The sequence below is a fragment of the Ambystoma mexicanum genome, chromosome 4q, assembly GCF_040938575.1.
Source record: "Ambystoma mexicanum isolate Mex_15411 chromosome 4q, UKY_AmexF1_1, whole genome shotgun sequence".
In the NCBI taxonomy this organism is placed as follows: Eukaryota; Metazoa; Chordata; class Amphibia; order Caudata; family Ambystomatidae; genus Ambystoma; species Ambystoma mexicanum.
This window is the reverse complement of record NC_090928.1, coordinates 648,258,323-648,277,516: the sequence shown is the minus strand read 5'-3', so window position 1 is coordinate 648,277,516 and position 19,194 is coordinate 648,258,323. Positions and strand designations below refer to the sequence as shown.

Below are 19,194 nucleotides of genomic sequence, written 5' to 3'. Positions count from 1 at the left end.
CCAAGCTAACTCCATCACTGCCACCCACCTTCTCAGTCATCCGACCCATGAAACGCTTGTCAGTTGAGGCTTTCGCCGCCACTTTCTCACCACCTCGCCCCCTCTGGCTGACTCACACCCTGACAACAGCCCTTTCCATGCTCTACTCTGCAGTTCCTGACACTCTCGATGCTCTTGCACCTGTCCCGAGGATCTGCCTGAAGCCCAAAGCCAAGTGCAACTCCTGGTACGACTCTGACCTAGTCACCCTTAAGTGCAGGGTGGCTGAGGGGAAATGGCGTGCTTCATGTGCATCCTCTGTCAAACTCTACTCCCTGCTCTTCCTCTGCCCCTTCTTCAGCCACCTCTACTTCCTCCTTCTCTTCCTTTTCCCCTGACGAGGTTTCTAGACAAGTCAGATCTATGAAAGTCTCGTCAAAACAGGTTCATCCTGTTCCTCTAAAACCATCAAGGACCACATTGACTCCCTGGCTCCTGCCATGGCCGATTTCTGCAACCACTCCTTCGCCACTGGAGTCTTGCCCTCCCCCCTGAAGCACTCCCTTGTGCACCCTCTTCTTAAGAAACCCTCTGCCGACCCATCCTGCCCGGCTACCTATCGCCCAATCTCCATCACTTCTTTCCTTGGCAAACTCTTGGAAAAGCTGGCCATCTCATGCTCAATCTTCACATTGAATCTGTTGGTTGTCTCCATGATCATCAGTCTGGCTTCCTGAGCTGCCAGAAGCACGGAAACTGCTCTCCTGAACATCCGTGAAGACCTGCTCTCCAACCTTGACTCCCAGGAGTGGTGTGCTGTCAATGATCTCTGCCTCAATGCCAGTAAGGCAGATTCTCCTCATCAGCACACCTGCTCCCTACTTTCCTGTCACTCCATTGCCCCCTCTCTCCCTCCCGCCCCTGCTCCCACCTGTGAGGCTAAAAACCTCAGGGTCATCTTCGACTCCAAACTCTCCTTCTCTCCTCACATCTCTGACCTATCTAAGAAGTCACACTACCAGCTTCACCTCCTCAGAGGTATTCTTCCCTTCCTCTCCTTCACCCAGAAGCTCAGTCTGCAGAGATCTGGTTCTCTCTAGGCTGGACTATTGCCACAGCCGGTTTCTAAATCTGCGTGCTTCTACTCTCCGCCCTCTGCAATTTATCCAGAACAGGACTGCAAGACTGGTCCTTGGCCTCAAGCCCAGGTATCGTATCCCTCCAGGACTGAAATCTCTCCATTGGCTGCGAGGATTAAGTTCAAAACCCTCTGCATTGTCCACAAGGCCTTCTGGGGCCTCATTACCTTCAACTCTCTTCCTAACTATCTGCCTTCTCGAGCTCATCCGCCTCCAACTCCCTCAGGGTCAGTCGCTTCTCCAAGCAATGAGGTGGAGGTAGATCTTTCTTCGGCTGGGGCCTTCCTCTGGAACAGCCTCCCTGAAACACGAGGAGAACCATCTCTGGTTCCGGAAACACCTGAAAACCTTTCTCTTTGCTTCTGCTTTTTCTTCTCCTCTTCCCTGCTGACTTCCTGGCTGAAATTGCACTGGTTACCTGGCCACCCTCTCATCTCGGGCCCAGGTCCCCTACAGTCCCACCACCAGCACGTGACACCTGATGTCTGCACTTACCACCTGCTGGCTGTATTCTATTGTTTATTTATTCAAATATCCATGTACTGCACTCACCCCCTCTAATCCCCCGCACTTTCCTTTTTCCCCCTTCCCATGCACTTGCGTGATCTGAATGACACCTGGGCTAGTAGGATCGCTGTCTTTCTTCCCTCTGTTCCCCCTCCCATGCCTCGTTGCGCCTTAAAACACTTGTTAATGGGTGTGTTACAAATGCCTTATCATATACATCACTCCCCCATCCCTTTGGGCCCCTCTCCCACTGCTCAAACTCAATCTAGGGAGACCACAGATGGTGAGACCAGCCAATCGCGTCGGACCTAGGAAAATTACATTGAAGATGAACTGCATCCGAGTTTAAAGTTATGTATGCATCCATCCATGCACTATAGAATGTAGCTATAGTTCTGCAAATACTGTCTAGCAGCTTGCATAGCCATCCACACTGAAACCCCAGACGTACCTCAACACCTCTGACATTAGTATATAGCGACAAACTTTGAAAAATGTCTGTCTAGCTTGGCACACATCTAGTCTCCGGCACTAGCACTCTATGCTAAACAACCACAAACAGCAATCGCCCACATGCCGGACCTCCAGGCTGCCTACTGGAGCCTGCCAGCCCACCTAAGTCCTAACCTGGCAAAATGCAAACGTACATCTTAAAATTCATTCTTAGAATCGCCCACACATTGACTTTGGTCCCTGAGGGCTTTCCAACCACAAAGCGCATTGATGCCATACAAATGGACAAAGGCACTATATTAATGGCGAATACAATGATTTTTTTTTATGCCTAAAGGCCTCATCACCTCTATCGTATAGACGAGGTGTAAGCCATTCTTTAAAAAAAAAACCTTATGACTTCACTCCTTTCTGTTCAACATATCCTGAATAAGAATCATATTGTAATTTAAACACGCTCAAACATATTAAGATTCTACACTGTGGATGCTTCATGTTGAAAAATACCAACATTTTGATTTATAAAGGTACAGACAAATACATAGGCGGTGTGGTTTTCAACATTATTTTCCTGGTAATATACAAACTGATACTGGTTTTATTTTGTTTTCAGTACATTTGTGGCAAGGCACAACTTTCAATGAATTCAGGAGTTTTACTTTACTAATATTTTGTGCACTCTTGGTTGTAGCCTTTACCATTTAGTTGAAAAATGTTCCCGGTGTGTTGCAAACTGTGCCATTTGTCAGGTGCTGTCTTTAAGGAAAGCAAGTAAATACCTACGTCTTGCAGGGAAATCCTCTTTTGTTTGTAGTACCTGGTGAGAAACCAAAATAAGAACTAAAGGGAGGCATTGTTCCAGCATCTCTAATTTTAATTTGAGGCAGTCTCCATGTCTTAGTCAAATGATTTCATTTCATCTGTTAGAAGAAAACGATCTAGAGAAAACCACTAGCAAGAAGATATAGGTGTATTCACAAAGACCATCCAATGGCGTAAATCCAGGGAATAAATTATATGAACTGAAACATGGCTGCGAAATTAGAATGTGGTTTAGATTCCTTGTGTCATGAAGGGACGACTGGTAATGGATTGGATACAAGACACACATACATGAGTAGCAGAGTAGAGCTCCGAGATGGATTGACGAAGTAGCTGTTTTGTGAATATAAAGGAGTGATTAAAAAGGGACTAACTAAATCAAGTTGTAGAAGACTCCAAAAATGCTTCAACATGTGTATATATTTAATGATTTTGTATAATAACCTAGACCATACGATTAGTGATTATTTTCTCAAGAGTCAGATTGATTTAGTCAGTCTGAACATAAAAGTGTATGAAAATAAGATCCGAGGCTTTAAAGAAAGGGATTCACTTTCTTGTAGACTTCATGTGTAACTTAAATACTCCTACGTCCCGTCCCCTTTCCTCCATACTTGTGGGACATTCCATCCTTCGGGACGGGACTGGAGCACTTTTGTAAAAAGCATAAAAAATTTGAAATGGTGTCTTATTTTTATGCGGGGTACCGCACGTGGCCGTATCCCCACCCTCCTGAGGTACGCCCCACGCATCGCCCTCGAGTCCCTTTCTCCACCCGGTTGGGGCTGGACGCCCTAGCATCACTAGGATTTTTTAAATTTTAATTCCCTTTGTCCTTCCTTCCTGCTCCAGTTCCACGGTCATCTAGTCCACCGTCTATGCCGGAGCGTCTTGGATTTGTGTACTGTTCTTCATGCGAACGTTGTTTCATGAGGGCAGATCCCCACTCTTTGCTTGGAGTGTCTAGGCCCTGCATGTCGCTGGGATTCATATTTTTATTGCGACTCCCTCTCCGTCCGGGCACTTCAGCGTCGTCTTCGGTGAGAGGTATTTGAACTCGTTCCTCCACGACATTTTCAGCACTTCGACAAAAAGAAGAAATGCCCAGTATGTTCTTTACTTTTTAGGGCGCCATGACCAGGGGACTCCTTTCCGGGGTCTAACAGGCCTTTCAGTACCGGCTCGGCCGAGGTTCCTCCGTTGGGGGGCTAATTTTGGAACAGTACCTAAGATGTCCAGTAAACCTCCTTGGCCTGCCTGTACTGGCTCTGCCAAGGATCCTTGTTTCAAGGCTAAGCTGTTACTTAAGTCTGCTGTCTCCCGTGACGAGACAATTGCCTTACCTTCTCGTGTGACGCAGTTCTCCTCAGGTGCGGACCAAATGGCCTCCCACTCTCCATGGTCCACGGTGGCCATATTGGATACTTCCCTTAGTCCAAATTTTACAGCGGCTGGTGCTGGAAGCATTTCTTTGGGGCTAAGCAGCCTTTTTCCATGTCGTATAGACAACAAAAACCTTTTCCACCCCGCATTAGATTGGCCTGCACGGGCACAGCTACTTTCTACTGTTTTACTCCCTCCTGGTTCCGTGCCACTGATTTATGTGGATCCAGCCGGGGGTGGTCCCTCCTGGCAGCCTTCCTCATTGTGTTCATGGGGGCATGCCCCTCATGAGCGGCCTCTGCCCACTGCTGCCCTTAGACCTTCATCTGAGGAGGCGTTTTTCAGGAAGTTGTAGATGCTCATGCACATGGATCCCATGAAGGCATACTTTAAGTGTCTTTTCAGGGAAATGTACTCGGAACATCATGTACCGCCTTTCGCCCGGCTGTTCCTACGCAGTTCCCGGTGGTGCCAACTCCTCCACCTCTTCCTGCTGGGCCTTCTCCATAACTTCCTCCTCCTGCCCCCACTCTCTCAAATGGAGAAGACACTGGAGGCGCAGGATAACACTTAAAACCTGAAGTGGTATGCACTGTGGAACAGTCCTCTGTTCCTGCTTCACTGGACGAACCTCAAGCAGACCAGGACAGTGATGAACAGCCCCTCTCTGTTGGAGCATTTCATGCCCGGGTGCTGGATATGATGGCCCTGCTTGACATTCCAGTACAGGCCCCCACTCCACAAGAATGGGTGCTATCGGGAAACTTTACTCTTTCACCTCAGAAGCGCACCGGCCTGTTAGGATGTCTTTGCTTGAGGCCCGTAAGATCTGGGATAAACCCCATACCGGGATACATGTCAACAAGAGGATTGGTGCTTGTTACAGGTTTCACACCTCGGAAGACATTGCCGGCTTGCCCGCTCCCCTCGTCAACGGTTGTGGCGGCAGCCACCCTCCAATGCAAACCGTCCTCTACGTCATCCACGGCAGCGGCCCAAATCCTCTCCAAAGAGGATAAGCTCCTTGATGCTTTTGGCAAAAAAAACAAGTTTTTCCAATTCTGGGCTTCAAATTGTCAAGCTTACACCAAGATCATCCTGCCAGCAGCTAACCTAAGGCTGTGGAAGGAGCTAGCCAACTTCCAGGAGTGTATGCCTGCGGAAAGGTTTGAAGACTTCAAAGACGGTCTGTCGGACGCCAAAGTTTTGGCGCAGGATCTACTGGAAGCTGCAGCACACCACGTAGATAACTCTGCTCGCGGCCTTATGGTCGGGGTCAACGTCTCTCGACAATCGTGGCTCCATGCGACAAAGTTTTCAAAGGAAGTGCAGGACAAGGTACTGGATCTTCCTTTTGATGCAAGGAATTGTTCCATTCATCCACTGACGAGGAACTTGCAAAGACCAAGGCGAGTACCCAAACCGCTAAATCTTTATCGGTCTTGGCCAAAGCCCCAGTGAAGGCCCCTTATCCACAGAGGTCAGGGTCCCAGACTCTGTCCTCCTCTGGTTTCAGGATCGCTGTGGGTGCCAAACTGATGTTCTGGGTGGCGGCCCCCGCCGAAGCAACAACGGTGAGGGTTGTTTTTCTCTCGGACACCAGCCTTCTTTCCAGGGACAGGTAGTCTCCCTGCCGACAAATCGGCCAATTGATATTTTTTGTAGGTTGCACGAGACCCCAGTGGGAGGACGAATCCATCTGGAAGCGTGGCAGACCATCACCGACGACCGGTGGGTTTTGTCCAGTGCTCGGGCAGGCTTCCGCTTAGCCTCCCCCCACCCTACACCCCTCCCTTTCAACAGATTGGGTCCCCCTCCCTCAGAGCCGAGGTAGAGAAACTTCTAGACCTTAGGGCGTTGGCACCTGTTCCTGTTTGGGGTTCTAGTTGTGTCTGTTCAATGCCCAAACCCAACCAGGCTGGCCTGCGCACTATCCTCTATCTTTCCCAACGTTTCTCTTCCCCCAAAAGAAATTCAGGATGATCACGCCTTGCCAAATAAAGTCCTCTCTTCAAAAGGGCGATTGGCTCATTGTTGTGGACCTTCAGGACGCTTACATGCACATCCTGATATGGAGGCTGCATCGAAAAGATCTGCCGTTCTCCCTGGGAGGGGAACACTTCCAGTTCTGTGTGCTCCTTTTTGGTCTCAGCTTGGCGCTGCGTGTCTTTACGAAGATGTCGGTCATCACAGCTTTCCTCCAACTACATGGCATTCATGTATATCCATATTTGGATAATTGGCTCCTGCGCAGCCCCTGCCCACAGACAGCATTGAACAATCTCCAGTCTCTCCTCCAGCTCCTGTTCCAACTTGGGCTGTCAGTGAATTGCCCAAAATCTTCTGTGACGATCTCTGAAGCCCTGATTTTCCTAGGTTTCCATTGGAATGCGGTCAGTACCAAGGCTTTCCTAACGTCGGACAGGATTGCGGACCGATCGACCACATGTCAGCTCTTCCTCCAGTCATCGCACATGACGGCTTGGTGGGTCAGGCCTCATGGCTTCTTGCGTGCTAGCCCTGCCTTTTGCACGTCTGATGAGGCGTACCCAGATGGCTCTTTGGAGCTCTTGGTCTCATGCCCTTGGTCTCATGCTTCGGACCTGGATTCCAAGCGAATCCCAGTCCTGTCCTCTGACAGCGGATCTACAATGGTGGTCTTCCACTGACCACCTTTCTGTGGGGGCCGCCTTCCAAGAGCCCTACCCACAAGTGACGATTACCACAGACTCAACCCTTCTGGGGTGGGGCAAAGTGCTGGGTCACCTCGAAGTATTCGACCTTTGGTCAATTAAGGACAGGCAGTTTCATATCAATTATCTGGAACTCCCTGCTGTTTCTCTGGCACTCCAAGCTTTTCAGCCGTCCATCACGAGCAAAGTAGTTTGTATTCTCACAGACATATCTGTGGCCATGTTTTACATCAACAAGCAGGGTGGCACCAAGTCACCTCTCCTTGTGGACCTAGCCATACAGATTTGGTAATGGGCCATCCAACACAAGATGTGGCACCTTGCTGTACAGATTTTGGGCCACATCAGTGTGACTGCAAACTCGCTCAGCTGCCAATCAGCAAGTTACGAGTGGGAATTGAACACAGATGTTCTCTCTGCCATTTTTCACCAATGGGGCACTCCAGAAGTGGACCTCTTTGCGACCTTTACAAACCGGAAACTTCCTCTATATGCATCCAGCAATGGTCTTGGGTCTCCTCGCTAGGAGACACTCTGGAGATTCCATGGCACAACATGAAGGCTTATGCTTTTCTTCCAATGCCTCCGATTCATCAGTCACTGTGCATGCTCAGGAATGCATTGAACTGCACTGTCCTCCTCATAGCTTCTTAGTGGCCAGCCAGATTCTGGTTCTCAGAACTTCAGCATCTGTCGATTCTTCCTCATCAGATGGCTGTTGATGCCCAACCTGCTTCACCAGTGCAATCAACAGATGTGGCAACCCTCCACACAATCGTTCAGCTCTGGTGCCTGAATTCAGATCTTTAGCTGTTTAATTTGTCCGAGGACAATAAGCCTATTATTCAAGCTGCCAGAAAATCTTCAACGAGGTCTCAATATATAGGAGCAAATGCCTTCATTTTTGCCACTGGTGTTTGGCTAAACAACTTGACCCCAGGCACACTATGATGGACAATGTTCTTTTGTTCGTCTCTCACATCGCTGCTTCAGGCATTCATGTCTTGTCCTGCAGGACTTACTTCTCAGCCATTGCAACCTATCTGTCTACTGACAGCTGTTCGTTTTCTTTGACTAATCCAGTCACTAAAAGGCATTTTGCGGGTTTTCTACATCTTATCGCACCGGTACGTACTCCTCATCCGAAATGGGATTTGAATGTGGTCCTCACCGCCTTATACCTTAAACCATTTGAACCCATGGCCGCTACTGATCTCAAATACCTTTCTTGGGTCGCCTTTCTGATCCCAGTGACATTGGGAAGGCGAGTAAGCGAGCTACAAGCTCTCTGTGGAACATCCGTTCCTCACTTTCCGTAAGGATAAGGTTGTGCTTCGCACTCCTCCTTTCCTGCCTAAGGTGGTGACCGATTGTCATTTGAATCAATCGATCTTCTTACTGGTCTTTTTTCCTAACACGGCATTGCATGCCGAGAGCCTTGCACAACTTGGATTTTAGACGAGCTCTGAAGTTTTACCTTGACAGGACGAGTGAACTCGGGGGCTCCTCACAGCTGTCACATTCGGAGACCTGAAAGGGAAACCAGCTTCAAAATAAACTAACTCCCTATGGATTGCCTCCTGCATTTCTTAAGCTTATACCATTTAGGGCCTTCAACCTTCCGAAAGGCATCCATGCTCATCTTGTACGTGGCAAAGTGGCTGCTGTTGCCTTCCAAAAGTATGTCCCTTGGGTAACCATCGCCAAGGCGGTTTCCATCCACCCGTATTACCTATGGTGTGTGCTTGGGAATCTCCCACATGTATGGAGGAAAGGGGATGGGACGTAGGAGTATAACAAAGTTACTCGCCGTTGTGACTACTTTACTCCTAGTCCATAGTCCCCTATTCTCCATACGCCCGCCCGTCGTCCCCTCTAAAAAGCATCCACGATTATTGCTTGAATGGTCTCAGACCTGGCGATAGAAGGGCGATGCACGGGGCGGAGCTCAGGAGGGCGGGGTTACAACCCCATCGCATAAAAAAACAAACTTGAAATTGTTGATGCTTTTTACAAGTGGTCTGGTCCAGGCCCGAAGGACGGAATGTCCCACAAGTATGGAGGAAAGGGGACTATGGACTAGGAGTAAGGTAGTCACTACGGTGAGTAACTTTGTTAAAATCTTTTGTAATCTAAAAAAGAGAGCATGATGAGTGCGGTCCATGTTAGTGTTAAGGGCCAAACAAGTTTGACAGTGCAGCATGCTGTGCTTTTACCCTTTTTTGTTGAAGCCCGTCTTTTGTGTCTGCATGTTCTCTTCATTGGTTACATTTTTCATTTGTTTTCTTTCCTCTAGGGATGAGAAATGAGTGTTGGACGAAGGAGGTTAAAGCTGCTGGGAGTTTTGATGATGGTAAATTTCTTTATCTACCTAATAGTGGAAGTCTCAAAAAGTGACAGCCAAGATAAAAATGCAAAAGGTCAGATTATAGTACCACGTGGCAAGTTCTGGAAGAAACCCACTCCAAGCAAAGCTTACTGGAATAAAGAACAACGTAAACTTGACCAGTTATACAACCCTATTTTGGCATTGTTGGCCAACATGACTGTTGAAGAAAACCTAGCTTTAAATGCAAGCCTTCTGAATTCATGTGATGCAGATTCGGCTGTTCCATCAGAAGTCAAGGATTTTGGGAACTTACCAGAGAGATACAAAGACTTCCTTTCATATATGAGGTGCAAGAACTACTCCTTGGTGATTGATCAACCTCACAAGTGCAACAATAAGCCTTTTCTGCTGCTGGCCATCAAGTCACTTACACCACATTTTGACCGAAGACAAGCTATTAGGGAGTCTTGGGGAAAAGAAATAAATGTTGGTGATTTAACTGTTGTTAGGGTCTTCTTGTTGGGAGAAACCCCTCCTGAGGATTACTTTCCTGACCTCTCCGACATAGTGAAGTATGAAAGTGAAACCCATAAAGACGTGCTTCTTTGGGACTACAGAGACACGTTCTTCAATTTGACCTTAAAGGAAGTTTTGTTCCTGAAGTGGGTCAGCACTTCCTGTGCTGATGTTCAGTTTATTTTTAAAGGTGACGATGACGTTTTTGTGAATACCCATCAGATCCTGGATTACTTGAAGAGTTTATCTGTAGAGAAAGCTAAAGATCTATTTATTGGTGATGTAATCAAAGATGCTGGACCTCACAGGGACAAAAAATTGAAATACTACATACCAGAGACTATATATGAGGGGTCGTACCCTCCCTACGCAGGGGGTGGTGGGTTTTTGTACTCTGGTAAGCTGGCATTGCGACTGTACAATGTAACGGACCAGGTCATCCTTTATCCTATAGATGATGTTTATACTGGAATGTGCCTTAAGAAGCTTGGGCTTGCCCCAGAAAAACACAAAGGATTCAAAACATTTGATATCGATGAGAAACAGAAAAAGAACATTTGTTCATATACAAACTTAATGTTGGTGCATAGCAGAAATCCTCAAGAAATGATTAAGATCTGGTCCCAGTTGCAAGATCCTCATTTAAACTGTTAATGGTTCAGAGGAGCAGTGGATTGTGTTTGCACTTCAGATATTTATGGCTTACTGTGTAATTCACCATTATTTGTATATAACATTCCCAAAGAAAGTTTTTCTTATTGTTAGTAGAGTTACAGTACTTTGCCCAGTCACTGAAACACCTGTCTCTTTGTTTTTCCGTTCTTAAGTTAAATAATTACCTAGCGGCCTTGTGGAATGTTACCCTGTTCACCACAAGTCATTTTCTTATTGGAGCTAATGTGTTACCCTTTAACCATGCACCGTGAAACTTGCAGGTTTCATCATTCCTCACAAGTGGCCTTTATCCTGTTTACTTCACGTGGTTAAGAGGAAGAATGCTAATTAATTCTGCAGTGCATGGATGGGAGTGCCTTTTCCTTACCATATGCGAATGTATTTTTTTTAATTGTACCTGGTAATAAGCCCTTTATGCCTCTGAGGGAAAGAGGCAATGGTATAGAAGGTAGTCCAATGTATAGCATTACCTTTGGCTTCATCTTGAATTCCAGTTATTATACACCATGTAAAAATCCTACAGAGGAAAAAAAAAACAGTATTGTCTCTCATGCAATTAGTGCTGCAAACCACGAGTGCCTGTGTTTAAAAGCTACGGTAGGCATTTGCATTAAGTACAGTTCTTTCAATTGTGTTGGTGTGCAATATAGTACCTGCAAAGTAAATTGACTCCAATTTCTCAATTTACATTGTTATTCCTCTATCAATGTGTGTATCCTCTTCTTTGAAACTGACTCTAACCACTTTGGTTTAGAGGCACCTAGTAGCACCAGAAAATTGTGTGGATTTGTTACCTTCACAACATTTATTTTGTTGTCTTCTAAATGGTCCTGATTTTCGCTTTGCACTTTTATTATTGATTAGACCGCCTAACCCCAAACCCATTTTCACCCTAAAATGGGATATACATATATAAATGTTATTTAAAATAACACAATGATGAAATGAAGTATAGTCGTTGATAAGGTGTGTAGCAATCTTAAAGCGATTGCCACATAAACAAATGGTTGTGGCATTGCTTTATATTGTATGTCTTGTAATGGCAAGCAGCTTGCACTTCTTTATTTAAAACTGTATTGGAGGTCTAATATGTCAGTAGCAATGTCCTGATATTTTTTCATGCTGGACCACATCTCTTCCTGTTCAATCCTCTTTTTAAACCACTTGCCTTCGGCTGGAATGGTGTATGGCAAAACGTTGTTGCTAACCAAATAAGTTCTGTTTGTGTTAGTGGATCCATGCATCTGTTGCTTAATCTCTTCTTTCCGCCGTTTCTGATTATAAGGTTGTCTCGGTGTGATTACAGTAAACCGACCTGCTGTGCCCACAAGCAATGCAGGTGGTTTCTTTCTGCCCTCCTGCATTAAAAGATGGGCGTGCTTGTTAGGCACATGTTTAACTGACCTGATTCAGCGATGGCAAGACTCTTGTATGCTGGAGCACAGCCAAAAACTGTCCCACCCCATACTGTGCTTTTAAAACAATACAGCCTTTATTTGCATGCCATTAAAATATTGTACTGCAAAGCTTCAGTTTTCTAGAAATTAGTTTTCTTCATGAAATGTATAATTATTGGCCACGTTCATAAAATGTGAATTGTTTTCCTTTTTTTGTAACCCATTTCTTTCTTCTGGTTATATATGTAGAAAACAATGGCTGCTCCTTGTTTGTCAATAGAAATTCCTGTGTTTTTATTTATTGCAGAGATTGAAGACCAAAATGTTATATTGTATGGGTAATATTTTATTGGTGTACATTGTTCGCAATGAAATATTTAATTCAGGCATGATCTTTTAAATCTTCTGTAATACAGATTGTGCAATGTTTAATAAATCTACCTGCTGTTTTTTTTTTTGAATTTCATACACTTTTCAAATCTCATTTTCTGTAATGATTTTATTCTCTTCTTGGCTGGCTCCTTAAACTATCAAATATTCAGAAATTGATTTTTAAGAGGATAAAGTTAAAGCCGGCGCTGGAAAAGGGTACATTTGACAAAGTAGTTGGTAGAAAAATTTGGCAAGGATGAGACTTGTCTCGTTCATGCTGGAGGGGGAGGAGCTACTTCATCCCTTCATACTTTGTTCTTCATCTTGTCATTGCCCTCAATAAAGGCACGCCCTGCAATCCTATGAAAGCATTACCTTCTAGATAAATTCACTATTTGCTATCATGTTTTAGGCTCAGTTAGGACTTTTGGCGAGCAGAAAAATATGAAACATAAAATGACCATATAGAGTACACCATGTAAATGCTACTCTAGGCAACATTAACAAAAAAAACCTACATTCTAAATCTGGGGAAGATGTGGTGTCTTTCGGGTGGTTGCAGGAGTGGAGGAGAAAGGATGGCAGGTTGAAAACTATCCACAGCAACTTAGCTGGGACAGGCTGTACTGAGGTTTATTCAGCCTTATGTCCAGAGGCTCTCCACGCATGCTCATGGTCTCCTCCTAGAATGTTTTCGGGCAAAGGACTAACTAATCTCCCAGCACTTTTCATGTCCTCGTTTCACTTAAGTTGTAGAGAATTTAAAATTCCTCCTCCCGTATGCCCCTGGGCAACTAGTGAATGGAAATTGGGTACTGTGCCATCCATCAAGCTACACCTTCACCTTTGGGAAGCTGGAAGGAAAATTAGACAGAACAGTATTAAGACTGGTGAGATGGATCAAAAGAGGAGGGAGTAGAATCCCGACTTGATGAAAAGTAAAGGGTATTGGGGAGACAGTGCACGAAGGGCAGAGAGGAGTGAAGAGTGCAAATGAGTATCAAAGTTCTGCCTCCAACTATTTAATGCCTGTGACTAAACTTTGCAAGTGGTCCCCAGCCACAACAGCATGAAAATGGCAGGAAGGTCCTGCAATTGAACCCTTGATCTCTTAAAGCTAGAAGACTCGCTGCCTGTGCTGCACCTGCTCCGTTTGATTAAACCTTGTACTTTCTTGTGCCCTAGACAGTGTGTATGGGTGAAGCGTTTACTGCCTCTGCCTGTAATGTACTTGTTCGGTGTCAAGAACGCCAATGATAATGCTGTACCTGTTCTATAAGAGATGCTTGCACTGTGCCTGCCTTTACCATCTGTTCTTTAAATGTTGGGTTGTAGGCATGCACAGCCCCACTGCCTGTGCTGTACATGTTTTGTGTGGTGAGAACACTGTTGTCTGTGAAGACTGCACACTAATTTCCTCTCACAGGACGAGTGTATTGCTTCCTTTGCTCTAAACATTAAAGTGTCACCTCGCGCATGTCTTAAGTGTGCTACGCTTCTAGCTATCCTTTCTCAATATTTGCATTTATTTTTTGAAAATGTCCATTTACTCATTTGAGGACTCAACCCAAAATGTTTCTATTCTTAATCATCACTGAATAATATTGATGTAGTTCTGCATAATCAAATGGTGTCCACAGTAGATCGCAATGTTTGTCATTAATTGTATGGACTGCTTTGGAGAAGGCATTTTACCTCCCTGTACAAAAGGGAAATGCGTTGGGAGTAAATGGATGCGAAACTGCTTTCATACAACAACATATTGTAGCCTTTTATTTGCTTTTATTTTATTTAGTTGGATTTCTGGGATCCTCTAATTTGAATTTTATCTTTGCGTTACCCCAGAAGACATTTTAATGTGAGTTTTTAGAAATAGCTGTTCAGCACGTTATTTTTCTTTGTTTTTTTTTATATTGCAGACTGCATTTTTTGTACTGGATTTAAAACACCTTGCATATCAAGATCCATCGAGAAATGCAGTGCATAGCATGTGAATCTGGTAGAGTGAAGTACATATTGGCTTTAGGAAAGTCGAGCTTGTGGTGACCATTAATTAATCCATTGCACTGTGCTGGCTTGGGTATACCAGAGGGACTGGGGGCCACACTACAAGCTCACCGTTCCAGCTCCCAGGGCCCAACAAACCCTTCTCCAGTGCATAGATGGAGGGTTCGGCCAAGGGCAAGTTACAACTGTTTATTACAAAAACGGACAGGAGTCATACAGGACAGTAGAAATCTTGCGGATCCTAATCCTGTGTTGGGCCATTTTGTTTAATGTCTACGTCACAATATGGGGCTCGTCCCTAAAGACCAACGATTGGCCCTTGCCTGCTTCACTTCATCTCTGTGTTGCTGACAGCAGTTTGTCTTCCCACCGTGGGTGAATGACCACTGTCTGGTTTGGTCACATCACGTGATTGAGGAACAGAGCCCTCTGGTCTGCATTTTATGAGGATTTCTTCTGCTCTTCTGCAGATGTCTGTCCCTTAGCATTGGAATGTGCTGTTCGTCTCTGACCTTGGCTGTGAGCCCTGGCCGGCTGTTGTGTGCTACATAGAACTCATAGTATGTTTCATATAGGTTAGTAGTATTTAATTCTTCTAGGCTTCTTATACGATCCTGTAGTTCCACGGGGTTAGCTGCGAAAAGAGTCTGCAAGCTTGCTCTTTATCTTTTCCCTTAGCTTGCGTCCAGCGCTTCTGCAATTGGCTAATGAGAAAAAAACCTTTTGACAGTATGTGTATGTATCTGTCCTCCATCTACAGAACTGTGTAAGCATGTTCTTCGTCTGAGCACGCTCGTCAGTGTAACTTTGTGCATGGCTGTGAGTTTGCTTCATGACTTACGGTGCTCTGTCGTTTTGTCAACTATGACGTCAGTGCAGTGGTTTGCCGTTGTTAGTCAATTTGATCCATCGAGGCATTTGGATCCATGATGGCAGCACCTGTATCCGTAAAGACATTGACTGGATAAGGCTTTGAATGCCTGTCTAAGAGAATATCTGTTCGCATATGTGGATGTCAGAGGCCTGCCTGGGGGCTGTTCAAACAGTGAGTTGCTTCATGCGTTCTGGACTCTTCGGGCTGTCATGCTCATGGGGGTGAGAGGTAATCCAGGGACCCTCTTCCGTGTCCACTCGACTTGTTGACCAAATCACCATATAGTCACCCTTGCTTTTGGGAGCCATATCTGTGTTACTCCTCCAAGATGTCCGTAACTGCGAAACTCCATGTCCTGTAACTGCAGTCTCCTTCCAGGTTGCACCATACCCATTTCGCCCAGTACTTGTTGTCAAAGGGATCGTCCAATGTTATCATAGCAGTCAGGAACAGTGGGCACTCTTTTATCTTGGACCTCAGGTTATTTCATTCTTCCACTATCTTGTCCTTGTCTTCATCAACGTTTACATCCACTAACACTTTCATCCCTATCGTTTTATCAGTCTTTTTGTGACATTGTGTAATACAAATCTTAATCACAGTCCTACTAGTACTAATATCCGTGCTCCTAGTAATAGTTTGTCTGTCTACCATCCAGGTTGGCATCCATGACCATATATATATGACGGCTAGCTGTGGTCTTTTCCTGTTGCTTTTGCTTCCTTCATTTTGGCGTTCAATTTTGTTAATCTTATTACTGCTTCTGTCATTGTGCCTTTCTCTCGATCATTTGCCGGTAAGAATATGCAACAGGAACTGCTGATTTTGGCACAAACCCTTGTGAGAAGGTCTAGAACATATCTGCTCTGGAGAGCCATCAGTCTTACTGCTCAGACCTCTTCTTTTATTGTGTTGAAACCATTTATTTTTGAATTTGTCTGCATCAGCTCCCATCTCTGCAACAATTTCACGTTTGTGTACGTTTGCACAGCTGGAACTGCTGAGGCGAAAAACACCTACTGAACAGCCGGTGGTCAGGTGGCACATCGTCCAGTGTTGCTTCTGATGCGAAATAGGTCTCTCTTCACTCTACTCACTTTAACCGACCTTTTCATTCTTTTCGTATTGTCCATTTTGGGAAAATTGTCTAACTTGATGTCTTTGCAGGACTACTAGTGCCGGCATATTGATGTGTACCAACAGGCAGACTCCTCCCCAGTTGGGTGGCAGCTTCTCGTTTGCCTTAGATCTGTATACCCAATAGTGATCCGTTAGTACTGCCGTTCCCATCTTCGTTGCTGGATGTTTTTCTGTGTACCTGAACTCCTTGTTTTCTCCAACCTTTACTGCTCCATCGTTCTGGAAACTCAATGCTGGTTTCTTCAGCGCTATTATGGGCATTGGTCCAGCTTCATTGTCCACCCGGATCAGTAACTTGATGCTTGCATCCCATTCCTTCAGGCACTTGCATTTTCTCCTTGTACTGTTTGCTGGTGTTTGTTCTAGGGTGTGTGCCTTGCTACCTACTACTCCCTCCTTCCATCCTTCAGCTGTGTATACTTGGCCGTACACGAGCATTTGTCTTTTCCAATATCCTGGTACTCTTCCTACTTCCTTGGGTACTTTCTTATGACATGGTAATTCCGTTATCGTTTTTGTTCCTCCTTTCTGTGGACCGTCAGTTATGTATTGTATGGCCTGGTCGAACTGCCAGTAATTTTTCATCATGTCATAGGGCAATTTTACCTTGGACAGCAATCTCAATTGTGCTGTTTTCCATTGGAATCTTCCTCGTGTTGTAACCCTGGATAGATTCATAAGGCATTTTGTTCTTACCGCTGGTATTTCATTTGCTATAAACGTTCTGGAGGCACTCATGGCATAAGGAATTAGTGAGCAGACAAAGCATCTCTCCGTTTCTTTGCCTACTTTGGTCATGTGCTTGTACCACATGTTAGATACTTGAGCAGTATCAGTGAGATAGAGTTCCAACCCCCATGTCTGCATCTGCCTCTCCTTAGTTTACTTACAGTGCTTACTAGTCCACCCTACATGGTCGTTCCACCTGCTACAGTTGGGATTGTGTTAGTAGTGGATACAGAAGAATTACTAGCGACATAGGATACTCTCTAAAAGATGAGGGTGGAAATACCACATGAGTAAAAGACAATTATTCATTTAATCATGTTGCCCATCACTTACAACCTTTCTGGAGCCTTGCTAGTTGAAGATTTCAGTAACCCGCCTGGAATGCGCAAAACAAGTGTTACAGCTTTTTTTTCCGGGGGGGTCACATAATACTGAGAGTACAGATATATTTCCCCTTTCCAAGTGTGGGTGTGCTTGTGATATAGGCTATGAAGATGCAGAAATAAACATTGGGGTAGCGTCTTCTGGTACTGTTGGACCGCCTAACAAATTGGACTTGGAAAGTTTCGGGATCAAGGCGAATCCTGGAACAAATGCAATAAAAACAGCTGCACTTTCACGATGAAAGTGTGCGGAAAGAAAAATAACGAACACAGTGTGCCCTCATTCTGGATGTGTAGGAAGTCCTTGCCCTAGCTGTCCTGCATTGTGACGATTGCAAATTGTTTTGCTCTGCTGCTTGTGGATTGTTGGCCCTGTCGATATTGGTGCTAGGAGAGGCCACTGCTTTGTAGGGCTTGATGTCCCTGAGGTGTTTCCAAGTGTTCTTCCCGACAAGTTTGACTGCTTGCTCAGTTATTAGTTCAGCAATATGCGGTCCTGTGAACCGCGGTGCGTCCCACTTTCTGGAGAAATTGCTTAAGAGGACTTGGTCCCCCGTATACAGTGGTGGCTTCTTAAGTAAATCCTTGTTTGCTTCGGTGCTGTTGCTCTCTTCTCCTGCTTCAGGCCTCTCGTGTTGTCTCAGCAGCTGATGAAATAAGAGGTACTAGCAATCAAGGAAGTGGTATATTCGTACATTTACTGATCAGTACATCCGATACGCTCTCTGATTGCCCTAGTGGGAGGACCCAGGGGAAGGCGCATTTGCTGTCCTGTTACCACCTCATGTGCGGTTAAATGGTGGTCAGACCCAGGCTTATTGCGCAGTGCGAACAATGTAAGGGAAGGCAATGGAGCCAATTTTTGTTCAGCGTCTTTTTAGTTTTGCCTATATTTTCTTTGAGCAAGCCGTTGAGGCGCTCACATATTCCATTTGCTCGGGGGTGATGGGCACAAGAGAATTTGTGTTGGATTCCTAACAAGATTGTGATGTGTTGGAACATCTCATTGGCGAAGTGAAGGCTATTGTCACACCGCATGACCTCACACATGCCCCTTGTGGGAATACCTCCCGGACCAGGAATTTCACCACTCTAAGGGTGTCAGGATGGGAACAAAGACCAGCCTCGATCCAACAGGAAAATGGACACACTACCACCATCATGTAGCGGTAACCTTGGATCATGTCAACGTGCAGGTGGTGTGATTGACCCGCTGGGTGAGTTATGGCTCCTCTCACTACCCTCAATGTATGACTTGCAGCAAATTTACATACTAGACAATTGGTCATGAATTCAGCCACGTGTTCTGGCAAGTTAGGACAGAACCATGTTTCTCCAATATGGGTAGCAAGCACCTCCTTGCCTGTATGGGTTGGATAGTGCAATTGTGTCAGTGCAGTGTGCAATAATGAAAATGGCATTACTACTTTCCCTGTGTTTTGCCGCCATAAGGTTTCTATCAGAGACACTGAGTTTCCCCTCTTTATCCACAACTCTTTTTCTTCCCTGGGTGAAGCTGCATAATCTGTCACTGGTAATGTGTAGTACTCTTCCTTTAGTATCATTGTCCGCGCATAAATGCACATGTGGGACGATGTCTCAATTTTTAAAATGTCCCCAAAGTAGATGGTGCGTTTTGCTTCTGCGGCTTCATTGCACTTCGCTACTGCCATTCGCTCTGGGAGCTCTATTGTGTCTATCAATCTACCCAATAGGAGTGCGTGCAGCACCGGTGACCCATTGGCACGCCTGATGCCCCTCCTCAGCCAACGGGCCAGCCCAGAATGCACTGTGGA

At 45.4% G+C, this 19,194-nt stretch overlaps 1 protein-coding gene across 2 annotated transcripts in view; it reads left to right on the top strand.

Moving 5' to 3' along the window:
• The window catches only part of B3GNT2 (UDP-GlcNAc:betaGal beta-1,3-N-acetylglucosaminyltransferase 2), a 244,381-nt gene extending 232,022 nt beyond the window's left edge, over positions 1 to 12,359 (top strand). For both annotated transcript variants that reach the window (XM_069608217.1, XM_069608218.1), the window contains one exon: positions 9,273 to 12,359. In XM_069608217.1, coding sequence (XP_069464318.1) covers positions 9,282 to 10,475 — 1,194 coding nt within the window. In that variant the 5' untranslated portion in view covers positions 9,273 to 9,281 and the 3' untranslated portion in view covers positions 10,476 to 12,359. The remainder of the gene's footprint in view (positions 1 to 9,272) is intronic.
• The last annotated feature ends 6,835 nt before the right edge of the window (positions 12,360 to 19,194 follow it).